Here is a 13,813-nt window from a genome sequence, read left to right as displayed (position 1 = left end):
CATTGGTTTCACTGTGTTTGAAATCTGAGTTAAAACACTCAAAATTGCCATTACTTTCCCCAATTTTTTTTAATATTACTTGCAATGTTATAATCATATTATTCCCCTGTATTTTTCTTCAATCAGCCAGAAAATACTTGTGGCCTAAGGGTTGTCACTACTCGTCTAGTGACTCGTAGTGACAAGGGCCCCTTAGGTCACTTGTATTTTCCTTGGCTGAATGAAGAAAATTATAGGGAAAGATATCTAAATATATTCACTGAAAATTGTTAAAATATTAATAATTAGATATTGTATAAGTTAGTTATTATTCAGTTTTTATCTATAAATAGTGCAATAACAGGTTCAAATCTTGATTGCATTTGGGCACACATTTTTGGGTGCGGACCCAAAAATTAATTTGATTGGATTCATTATACCATATTATGTGTACAGCTACACAAATATATTTCTGGTGTTCAGTATGAGCAAGTCGTTATATCTAATAAAACAGTTCAAAATACATTCAAGTTGCAGCTAATGCTGTTGATAAATTGTACAAACATTGCATCAGCTGTTTAATAGAAATGATTTAGTTTGTCTTCTTTACTTTAATCAAAATCATTATCCGTTTCTCATTTGATTGAGGCAGCAAATAATAGATGACAAGAACCTGTGTGTGTATTCTCAATAACTTCAAAAGTTTTGTGCATGCAGATTCCATTCACAGGTTATGAGTTGATTGTGTACAGTGTTACAAATTAACTTGCATAGATTTGCCAGCAAATTGTAGGACCATCCTTCAGACACTAATTAAGAGCACATTAGTGTTGGGGGCTATGTCTTCGACACTAGAAGACTTGTTAATGTCTATTTTGAGGAAGTCAAAGAATTTCACAAGTCATCAGGTAGGCATAACTAAATCTAAAACTACCCACATAAATCCCATTTTTTTTTCTCACAGTAACATTTTCTAAAACAATTTTTACATTTTCAATTCTTTCTGTAGATTTCCATAACACACAAGAACCAGGTGCCGATGCTTGTGGCTCCGTCTCCGAACAAGAGGAGTTCTTTTGCCAAACTGTTTAAGAAAAACCGAGCTCCTACAATGACACTGTTGGAGGACTAAACAACAGTAAGACACTGAAATATGATAGTATACAAATCGGTATTTGTGACAATGGTCAAATGTCCTTCTGTTTCAACATGCAAAAAGCCAAACAGTATTATTTCGAAAAAAAAAAAAACTAGTTAGTAGTAGCAGCTGCAGTAGGCATGATATGGATAAGAAATCTATGAAAGATAGACTTTTTTGTGCCCGTGTAGTCCGAGTTATTGTAATGTTAAATACCAGAATTATTTGATATCAGAATCTACTTCAACAAGTGTTGTTTCAAGAGGCCTCAAAATATGCAGTTACAGGATACCCAAAATGTACTGTTTCAAGAAATCCCTTTTCGATTAGTAGTACAAGTTCACTATGTTGGAGTCAACATCCACAAAGTTCTGAGACACCACGAAATATGTGTTTTATGAACACCCCAAAATGTACTGTTCAAGAAACCAGACTTTTGATGTGAAGATGTTCCTGTTGATTTCTTGATATTGGAGTTAACATCCAAACAAAGTTCCAGACACCTCACAATATGTGGTTTCTGGACACCCCAAAATTGAAAATGTACTGTTTCAAGAAGCCCCAAAATGGTAACAATACAGATTTCTTTATTTCTGATATAATATACTGTTTAAAGTTCTAATAAAAAACCTCACCATGAATGAACTTGGGTCTGGCAGTACATTTTGCTAGGTGAAAAAAATGAAATGAAATCAAATTTATATTAGGGAGACAATTTGATTATTATGATATAAATAAAGTGGAAATATCATGTCGTACTAAAAATGTAGACATGACCAAACGTGATATGTTGTGATGTCATAATTTAAGGTACTCAAAGAAGTATGATGTCACTGTGCCCATCTTATTGGTCTCATATTTGTGATGTCATCATTTTGGGTGCTCAAAGAAGTATAATGTCACTGTTCTTGTTTTGGTCTTTGATAATTGTTACAGTATATGTAGCCAGTGTTTTGCAAATACCGTATCAAAGTGTAACAAATACTGTATTATCAAAAATAAGAAATATCTACAATTTTTGTAAAGAAGCTTCATGAACAGAAGCAAACTCAATATTTACTTGATGGAATTTCTCAACTTTTTCTCTTGATGTTACAAACTTATGCAAATTAGCTGTCCTTCTAGAGCAACTTGCAACACTTTCAAAGATTACACAATATCAATTTTTAAATGAAAACAAATGTTCAGTGGGTAAATATTGGTGTATGTTAATTTTTTCCCCCAAGTGTAAAGAAATGTTTCAAATATATGTGGTTCAAAAGTTTGTATAAATTATATAGACAGATGATGCACACTATAGTTCTGATGTAATATATGTAGTTGGATGATCTCCAAGGATCAAGGTGCAGTGCAGATTGTCACATGACAGTCACATGGCGATCACATGGTTGTCACATGAATGAGGCCTGTTATATCGTAGGTTATTTTGTTAGTGTAGCAATTTGTACCAATGTAGATTCTTTTGAACTATTGTGGTAGTTAAAATTGTTATTTTGGATTGATTTTGGATTTGGATTTTTAGAACAGTTGTCATTAGTGTAATTTTAGTATAATTGTTACCAAAAAAAATTGTTTTAATATGTAGAGAGTGATTAGATGCAGGAAAATTTTCAGCCTAGAGTTGTCGGTTGTAACTATAAGTAGGTGTTCTTAGGGAAATCAAACTCACAGTACCAAAATGGAATAAAATGTGCATAAAGTAAGAAATTATAGTCAATGTTGCCATACCAAATCCCAAAACAGATTTATACAAAAAAAATGAAATTTTCATGCAAATTTGCCAAAAGAAAAAAAATGATTTCGGATTGAAAAATGAGATCTGAGTACATCGCCAAGTTAGTATGTATTCAAGATTTAGATTCAGATGAATCTGAATACATGGCAGAGTTGGTATGTATTCATATTTTAGATTCAAACACAATCTGAATACATGGCCAAGTTTTCTACTTGGTTGTTACTGCTATCGCCAAGAGTTTTACAGTTCAGGAATCAAAACATACTACAACATATTACAACCAACACATTCGACTGAGATTCTTCCTTCACACAACTTCTTTTTCCAAAGAATGCTTAATTCTTCAGTATTAATTACTTGTGATTAAAATTAAATGAAAAAGAATTTATAATAAATGATTATCTAGGAATCAAATGATGATTAATTTATTGTAATTCAAAAATTGAAATTCTATTTACTAATTATAGCTACAATTCTAATTATAACAAAAAATGTGCATAAATTTTAATAAACATTGTATAGAGTGACTTTTGGATTGGATTTGATACAGTTTGATTTTATGGACAAATAAGTTAATTCTCTACTCCAATAATGTCAGATGTATACTTGATGTATTCCAGATACATATAGATAGTCTAATATTATATCAGACTTTATTTGTCTTGTCTTTCACTCATCTTGTATAACTTTAGAACATAACTATTCTATATTTCATACATAATCAAGTTCACTAGTGCTGTAAGTATTTTGATCTTCTCTTGACTTCACACACACACACAAATGTCATAGGTTAAAGGTTAGTGACATGATAAAGGGTTAATCATAGGTTAAAGGTCATAGTTAAAGGTTAGTAGGTCAAAGGCAAAGGGTTAATCATAGGTTAAAGGTAGGTAATAGATTAAAGGGTTAATAGGTCAAAGGTAATAAATGGTTAATCATAGGTTAAAGGTCATGGTTAAAGGTTAATCATAGGTTAAAGGTAGGTCTTGAGTTAAAAGTTAACAGACCAAAGGTAAAGGATTAATGGTAGGTCATAGGTTAAAGGTTAGTACTATGCTAAAGTTAAACAGTAGGTCATGGGTGAAAGGTCAGTACCATGGTAATGGTATGTTAAAGGTTAGTACAATGGTAAATGGTAGGTCAAAGGTTAAAAATGCTAAAGGTAAAGTTATTTGTAGGTCATAGGTGAAGGGTTATTAACATGTCAAAGGTCGAAGGTTAATCATAGGATAAAAGTTAATAGATTATCATCAGTTAAAGTAGGTCAAAGGTGAAAGGCTAAGGGTTAAATATAGGTTGAAGCCTATTGACAGTCCAAAGGTAAAGAGCGTCCCATAGGTTAATTATGGGTCACAGGTAACAGGCCAATAGGTTAATGGTAGGTCATAGGTGAAAGGGTAAAAGGTTATTGGTTACTCATAAGTTAAAGGATAGTGATAAGCCATTGGTTGAAAGTTACTCATAGGCTAGAGGTTTAGGTCATAGGTCAAAGGTGAAAGGTCATTAATAGGTTACGGTAGGCCAAAGGTTTAAACTTATCAGAAAACCCAAATTTTTGGCCACGGTTACAGATAAGATCAATGTCAGCCAGTATGGAGCCAATAATATATATATCATAGATTTAATATTGTCTAGTTTGGCCATGATGTCATAAAATTCACTTTTATATATATCATCCAGTAGGTAACATCAAAACATATATACAGACCTGGCTAACATCGTGGTTTGAATTAAAACATGAGAAGGTATTTATAGACATATTGGTTTAGACTTCACAAGGCCAAAGCTAGGTGATTCAAATTGCCAAAGAAATACATCCTTATCAGTTAAGATGCTCAAAAATCAATGGAAAATCAGTGTCTTGTACATATCTTTGATTTGGAAATACAGTATCTTAGAGATATCTTAGTCAGCAGACAGTGTGATAGATATGACAGTGTGTTTTATATATTTTAATTTTCTGCACACAAAAAATGACAACCAATGAAAACAGTATTAGACATTTTCTACCAGCAGTATATATGTAAATTGTATTTACGAATACATTATGAACAGCTATAGTACAAGTTAGCATATGTACCACACAGGTGTGTCTCCTAAATTCAGCTCAGAGTTTAAGATATGGAATGAAGTTATTATTTATAGTTATGTATACCCTAGCCTGGAATCCAGTCATTGATGGATTTTATGGGAAATGTGATAGTCAAAAATTCCCACATACTGAATTCTACATATACTCATCACAAACCTGAGGCTTGTAGAGTATTCCTGGTATACAATGTGTAAATAAGTTTGATTATAGGCTCATTTATATTCAGCAGATATTTGTCCATAGTTTGTGCCATCATGGCAATCTATTTGCCCCATACATGTTAAGAAGTTAACCTATGTGAATATCACAGTGTTATGTACGGTATTAGTTCCTTTTTATAACCTTACATAAGTTTATAATCCTACATGGATGATAGGCCAATTTATGCAAGTCAATAAGTTCCAACCCAAAAAACAGGACATGCAGGTGTTACAGGTGTTCAATTTTAATTAGAATTTCAAAAGACTGTGCTAATAAAGATTGGGGTGTAACTAAGGTAATGAAGCCATAAACTGTCTTGTAGAATAGAAATATTGGTATGAACTAAACAAAAGTCTCAGAGCATTGTGATGATGAAAGGAGGTACCACCCTATGAGTTCACTGAAAAAAAAAATCTACCTGAGTGATGACATTTAGTTTAAACCATTCTTATCTATAGATCAATGTTAGGGTCAGAGTTCATCACACTCTGTGGAGGTCATAGGTCAACTGACAGTCTGCATTGTTTTCAGTATTATTCCCTCTAACTCACAAACACATATCATTACATGATTTATATTCAGTAGGACCAGGGTTTATCAATCTTTAATCACACAAATCAGAATTGCTTAGAGGAGCTAAATCTATAAGAACAAAAGATACTGATAAAAAATTATTTAAAAAAACTTTAATCTGTGATCTTGTGATCAGTTATAACTTATAACAACGTACGATAAAACAACCATCGACGGGTTGGAACAACCATCGACAGGTTGGAACAACCATCGACGGGTTGAAACAACCATCGACAGGTTGGAGCTTTCATTCAAGAGCAAAACAACAACTAATGCAACCATCCTAAATTTATCTTCAGATATTTGCTGCCATCATGATGTTTGACTTGACCTCAGAAAAATTTAGTTTAAGGAATTGGATGATAGGCTCTCAGATAGATCAATAGTTTGCATTATAGTTGGTTTAACTTTAATATCACTTCAAATCACACACATATGTTAGAAAGCTTTGTGTCAACTTGATATCATTGGTTTTACCTAGAAAGCAGGAAATGTTCAAATTACACATTACTGTGTAACCTAATTCCCATGTGATTTGGCTCAACCTGTAAAATAATTTAAGTGAATTTTATGACAAAGTTCCACAGCCTCAGTCAGTTACTTAGAAATTCACATAAATGATGTCACAGCTACCATGTACCATTATAAGTTTGACAATGCTGTAAGAAAGGTCATACTGTGTAGTACTTTGGACTGAAGTAGACCTGTACGCAAAAGAGTTGCTTGTTGAGTGAGTGAAACACTAAACATGTTATCAATTGGCCATTAGAGGGGGGTCCAGTAAAGTTATCTTATAGCACCTGAAAGTCGTCAATTGACCGTTAGAGGGGGTCCAGTAAATTGATGTTATAGCACCTGAAAGTCGTCAATTGACCGTTAGAGGAGGAGGGTCAAATTCATGATGTAAGAGTTACAAAGGCAGCTGAAAGTTGTCAATTGCTGTTAGGGGGGTCAGATAAATTCAAGATATAAGAGTAAGGCACTTGAAATCTGTCAATTGACTGTTAGAGGGGAGGGTCAGATAAATTCAAAATTATAGAGTAGGAACAAGAAAGTTGTCAACAATGATTGACAGAGAAAGAGAAAGAGAAGAGAGTGAAAAATTAAAACTCAAATGTTGTGTCTCAGTAGAATAATCTCTAAGACCGAAATTGAAAGTACATTTTGCCAAGATCTTCTGTGCTAGCCAATTAGAGATCTGTAATAGAATCAATTTTGTTAGTCCCACTAATTTTTAAAACTTAAAGATTATTTTTGAATAAGTTGAGCAATATCATCTTAGCTATACAAACAATAAGGATATTGTAAAGTATTCAATGCTTTCTGATAGTATACTATGTGTTTTCTTGAAAGTCAATTTTATATTTACATACAAAGCCTGATCCCATTTTTTTTTTCACTAGAAGACAGTCCTAATTTGACATAATTTTGCTAAGTTCTAAAAGGAAATGCCAGAGGAGATGAAATTTTGAAGAAAAAAAATGATAGAAACAAAGTTGAAGTTAAAGTTGGACGGTTAACAGATTTGAGTACATTAATTGTAGCGTACATCATGTTAACCTTTATTTAGAGTTTATTACCTGTATAGAAAGAAATTATAGTTTGTACTATCAAGTAGACAAAGGTAGGTTATTAAATGAATAGTTTGTACTATCAAGTAGACAAAGGTACCGGTAGTTTATATTATCAAGTAGACAAAGGTAGGTTATTAAATGGGAGTCAGTATAATAACATAATGCTAATCGAGTCTGACCCCGCAGACATTAGAATGTTACAAAGTTACACCTAAAGCAAAGTAACTAGAGGGCAGTGTAAAGTAAATATTAAATACAAAACAAATAAATAAATAATTAGATATCAAATGTTGACTGTTAGTTGTTACTTGAATTCAGTGTTGTATATTGTTTATCAGACTAAATTCATAGCAGCTTATCTTATGTCAAGCTTGATACTTTACAGTATAAACCAAAAATTAATGTTTTAATTATAACATTACTGAAATATTGTTCCCTTGCTCTGGATTCAATGTTTATTTCCAGATTCACAGTAACATGTGCCTTTATCCAAACTGAATTAATACCAAGAAATTTGGTTGAAGTATAATTCACACTAAGAAAGAAATTGTCATCCATGCATGCAGAAAAGATTTTAAATCTGAGTCTGGAAATAACTATTCATGCTGAATCTGAGTCTGGAAATAACTATTCATGCTGAATCTGAGTCTACGAATAAGTATTCATGCTGAATCTGAGTCTGGAAATAACTATCCATGCTGAATCTGAGTCTACAAATAAGTATTCATGCTGAATCTGAGTCTGGAAATAACTATCCATGCTGAATCTGAGTCTACAAATAAGTATTCATGCTGAATCTGAGTCTGCAAATAATTCATTACACATTAGTAGTTTTCAAGTCTCAACTCTAAATGGACCCACTTCCTCCATAGCGATGGAAAACATCAGTGGTGATTCTGAATTCACTTGAAGTGAGTTAACCAACAAACAAACATGTGCAAATGAAATGGGATGAAAGGTCATTATGCTTCTTGATGAGAATACAGTATTAAACACAGTATTCACATTTATGTAAATTTGCTAATTAGCCAATATTTACACTAACAGTATTAAAATCATCTCAGTAGATATTTTGGCCGCAACTCCCTACACCATAATGGTTTTGCCTTATTTTCCCGTGTCTGCAGTTGCCAAATCGGAGAGGAATTTATAGACTTAATTAATCTTAAAGTTGAATTCAGAATCATCATTAAAATAAAACAATGTTTCCTGTGAATCTCTCCAAAGTTTGCATACATTAATAAATTTACATATTTTAATACAATTTGCATACATAATCAAGATACTACCCATATAATTTGAATGAAAAAGTGGATACAAATAATTCTTGTATCTGTTGTGCTGCTGAGCCATTGGCAGTTTCTTTCCCACAAAGTCACAAGTACTAAAATAATGCCACCTTTCTTTAGGAATTTGGTTTATTGTTGAAGAGAAGATCAAAATACTGGATGTTCATTTACTTTTTGTTGTTTCAACAACTTTAGTTCATGTAGGTATTGTTTTGTTTACCCAAAGAAATAGCTCTTAGACAAGATGGCCGTCACATCAAATTATTAATATTCCCAATCAAATAGTGGCAAAATTAACCTTGAAATTAATTTTCTCTTTTTAGCTAAGTTCACATGCACATCTGTTAGCAGAGACACTGATTAGATGTATCTAAAATTTGAAGAAAAAAATGACTTTTACTCATGATTCCTATAAAATGATGTAGATCTGTGACCTTTGACCTTGACTTGTACATTCAGTGAACAATGGTTTGTGGTTACGTTCATGTAAATGTGTTTGTATCTCTCTGTATATTTCTTACATGAATCTCTGGAATTTCAACAAAAAAACCTTACAATACCGTAGTCTTTCCTTGAATGGCTGTCAACTCAGCAACAACTATTATATTATATTATATTACTATACTTTGTAGAGGAACGGTGGTGTGTTTGACAATGACACTGTCTTGCTTTAGGTCGTTGGTATAGTTATCAAGTTTTTACAAACAATCAGTATTGACTTTTATTCTTAAAAAAAAATATATATAAATTATAACAGCAGCTTGTTTCTTTTCTTTAGCGTTGAAACATAGATTCTAGTTTTTAGTGCTAGATGAGTTGTAATTTATGGGATAATTCATAGCAAAATATAAGTAGTTGATGACAATAAGGATAAAAGAGTAACCATGGTAACCATGGTGTAGTACCATACATATTGAATTAGCACGAGTGGCATTTTTGTGTTTGTTTGTTTGCTTGCACTTCCACTTTATTTACAAGGCTGTTGAATGAAAACTATGACGTTCATTAGTGCTGTTTCATTTTATTATTAAATAGATTGTTGTTTCTTTTGTGTGTGTGTGTTTATTTTACCTATACAGGTTAATTCATTTTCTTTTAATTTTAAGTTTCAGGGTGAATTTGTAATGGTTTCGGTTATTTTTATTATGATATTACCATTTTAGTGTATTATACGGTACATAAAAACTTATTCTTTTTTCCAGTCAGATTAAACTAGCTGATTCCAGTTTCAACCAGTTTAGACCGGTTTGGATGAGATCATATCAGCCCTTACCATGATGTATGTATACTATGTTCATGTGTTCTGTACAGAATGAAATAAATCTTCCTGAGTTTAAAATAAGAAGTATTCTGTGTGTTAATTAGCCCATTAACTTCCATCCATTGATGTATTTATCTAAATACAGGCCCTATTTCTGACATCCATAACTCAAAGACATACCTTTCTCCATCAGGTTTGGCTACAGACAACTCATGATTTCTGTTTCATCTAACACTTAGGAATGCAACTCTCCTTCCCCTCAAATTAGACAGACAACACGTGTTCTGCTCTCTCTCTCTCTCTCTCTCTCTCTCTCTCTCTCTCTCTCTCTCTCTCTCTCTCTCTCTCTCTCTCTCTCTCTCTCTCTCTCTCTCTCTCTCTCTCTCTCTCTCTCTCTCTCTCTCTCTCTCTCTCTCTCTCTCTCTCTCTCTCTCTCTCTCTCTCTCTCTCTCTCTCTCTCTCTCTCTCTCTCTCTCTGCTCTTTCACTCTTTTTCTCTGCTCTTTCACTCTCTCTTTCTCTGCTCTTTCACTCTCCCTGCTCTCTCTGCTATTTCACTTTCTCTCTCTCTCTAACCCCCCCTCCCTGCCACTATGATTATCAAGCCATACGGATATCATCATTGTTATGTACTCAAATTTTAATCATTTCCAACGGTTTTTGTCATTGACAATTTTATTGCTATGTTATACAATGTTCCAGAAACCCTACAACGTTCATTTTACATGGATAACTGTATTGATAATAATCGTGTATGAAACAAGAAACTGGTCGGTTTTTATGAAAACAAGATATTAGGAGGAGATGTATCGTGAAATGACAGTTCTAAATATATCTGAAAGACATCATTTATCATTTCAAAATGACACGACAAGGTTCAAACAATAGTCAAAGGTAATAACATGTCCACCATCGAATGTACGTTACCATGGATATGAGGATGGGAGATTTTTAATGCTCAGTTGCTGATATTGTGAGTATGTGTGATTCAATCAAAAACTTAATTGGACAACTGGATTAGAACTGGATTCATCCATCAGATAACATACCAAAATATCTACTTCATTGTATTTGTGTCTTGCAGTAAAATTAATATTTCTATGTTTAGACAGGATCTTTCGTTCTTGAAAATATTCATTGAAAACCAGTATAACTCAGAAGATTATGATATTCTCCACTCCAATTCAAATTTAGACGCGTGTGGCGTCGGTAAGCACAAACTACACAACACGGTTCCTTGTGGGTTGTGATTTATGTTTATTGAAGTCTTGAATCTAAAATATTACAGTTGTCATTGGATTTTACTATATGTATACGTCTTCACTTGTCCAACATCACTATAGTATTAGGCCTGTGAGACATCACTATACTATTAGGTCTGTGTCCAACATCACTATACTATTAGGCCCATGTCCAACATCACTATACTATTAGGCCTGTAGGACATCACTATACTATTAGGCCTGTGTCCAACATCACTATACTATTAGGCCTGTGTCCAACATCACTATACTATTAGGCCTGTGTCCAACATCACTATAGTATTAGGCCTGTAGGACATCACTATACTATTAGGCCTGTGTCCAACATCACTATACTATTAGGCCTGTAGGACATCACTATACTATTAGGCCTGTGTACAACATCACTATACTATTAGGCCTGTGTCCAACATCACTATAGTATTAGGCCTGTAGGACATCACTATACTATTAGGCCTGTGTCCAACATCACTATACTGTTAGGCCTGTAGGACATCACTATACTATTAGGCCTGTGTCCAACATCACTATACTATTAGGCCTGTGTCCAACATCACTATACTATTAGGCCCGTGTCCAACATCACTATACTATTAGGCCTGTGTCCAATATCACTATAGTATTAGGCCTGTGTCCAACATCACTATACTATTAGGCCCGTGTCCAACATCACTATACTATTAGGCCCGTGTCCAACATCACTATACTATTAGGCCTGTGTCCAACATCACTATACTATTAGGCCTGTGTCCAACATCACTATACTATTAGGCCTGTGTCCAATATCACTATACTATTAGGCCTGTGTCCAACATCACTATACTATTAGGCCTGTGTCCGATGGGTAAGATGTATGGCATTGATTATAAATGCTGCAAAGTCGCTTTAATAATATAATTACAACCCACAAGACCTTGTGTTGGTGATCAGCGCTGAACCTACTCAGGATGCCAACTGTGTGAGTGGAGGTATAAATCGTAACGATTCTGTATAGGAACTAGACTGAACCTAGTAACGTGCACTATGTGAGTAATGTTACACAGTGACTTTTACAACAGGTATAAAAAAAAATATGCCTCTGTACTCCATCACACAACACAACACAACACAACACAACACAACACAACACAACACAACAACACAACACAACACAACACAACACAACACAACACAACACAACACAACACAACACAACACAACACAACACAACACAACACAACACAACACAACACCCCCAATCATATCGCTAATGTTGTTATTAAAATGTTTTTAATTGAGACAGGAATTTTTCAAAATGTTACTCTGTCATGTATCCACGCCATATTTTGTACACATTGCCATCGTGCCGTCCATACCTATAGGTATAAACCATTTTCACATAGTCTATACAATTCGTGTCCATCGTGTTATCTCAGTAGCCCCTACAATACGATGAATCGTGTCCCATTGTCACAGTATTATTGTCGTGGTACTTATAGCCCTTCTCATTCTATCCTCTGTTCAACAATGGTTTATGTTGATCAAACATCAGATTTTATCGCGCAACCATAACAACGTTTAAAGTGACCACCACAATCTGGTAACACAAATGTCTTTAATGTTTAAAACTTTGCTATATTTAATAATATAGTATAAATATATGTATGGAAATATTCATCGAGTTGTTATAGTTATATCAGAAGTGTTGTAAATGGTAGATGTTTTAATGGTTGTAGACGACATAATTAATACTCGGGGACCCTCGTAAAATGAAGCATCAACCCATAATTTGTATTGCAGACGTACGTAATAGGAAGTCATTATCACATGGTAAACCGATTTCGTCGGCGATCAAGTTCACACCGAGTCTTTGGGTTTAACTCAATGCATTGCAAAAAAAAAACTTTTAAAAATTATCTAAAATAATAAGTATGTAAAAAGTGTGTTATTGTACATACAATAACAAACATTTTACATTAATCTTCTGCAATTTATTGATTTACAAACAAGGACTTGGCATTTGTTTCACTTTATTTTTCAAGTAGGAAGCTATGATAAAATTGTTTTACAAATCCAAAATCCAAAATAAATACCTAATCCTCATCTATATGGTCACTTTAACAAGATCATGACAATTAAAGTTATCTGTAATTCTGACAGTTATGTTTTAATAACACGGACGACGAATCAAAGAAACCGCTTGCTGGCAGTTTTATTCGTCAATTTATTGGCGTTACCATGGCAAAATAAACATCTAAATGCAGCAGTTTTGACTATCAAGTCGTTAGCGTTACGCTTCTACAAAATAAATCTTCTAAATGACAGTTTTATTTATCATTGATCAATTTGTTGGCGTTACGACCTGGTGACCACGTCCTATCCAAGTCTTAGTTCCATTCAAAAGACTCACAATACATAAACCATACACCATAAGATACGTCGTGTGACAGGCGCCTCTGTATAGCTATAGTGAAGTGGTGTGTGATAGTGGTTTAAAGGGACACGTTGAGATACGTCGTGTTTAAAGGGGCATACATCGTGTTGTGAAGCCCTATCGTGTTTCTTTTTCTTTGAAGTAGTATCTGATTGGCTGACATGACCTGTCGTATCTTCGCATATAGTAACAATTGTATTTGTTTTAATACAGAGGTTAATATTATCTCATTCAACTCTTTGAAATAACATATGGCATTTATACAACTATATTTAACTCGATCATGTTGTAATATTA

At 33.6% G+C, this 13,813-nt stretch overlaps 1 protein-coding gene across 8 annotated transcripts in view; it reads left to right on the top strand.

Moving 5' to 3' along the window:
* Positions 1–9,907, top strand: part of LOC144447379 (diacylglycerol kinase beta-like) — a 232,522-nt gene extending 222,615 nt beyond the window's left edge. For 6 of the 8 annotated variants that reach the window (XM_078137369.1, XM_078137373.1, XM_078137372.1 and 3 more), the window contains one exon: positions 989–9,907. In XM_078137369.1, coding sequence (XP_077993495.1) covers positions 989–1,111 — 123 coding nt within the window. In that variant the 3' untranslated portion in view covers positions 1,112–9,907. The remainder of the gene's footprint in view (positions 1–988) is intronic. The other 2 variants (XR_013482019.1, XR_013482020.1) reach the window with 2 other exon arrangements.
* Positions 9,908–13,813: the final 3,906 nt, after the last annotated feature.

The sequence above is a fragment of the Glandiceps talaboti genome, chromosome 16, assembly GCF_964340395.1.
Source record: "Glandiceps talaboti chromosome 16, keGlaTala1.1, whole genome shotgun sequence".
NCBI lineage: Eukaryota > Metazoa > Hemichordata > Enteropneusta > Spengelidae > Glandiceps > Glandiceps talaboti.
This window is presented reverse-complemented; position numbering and strand designations above follow the sequence as displayed.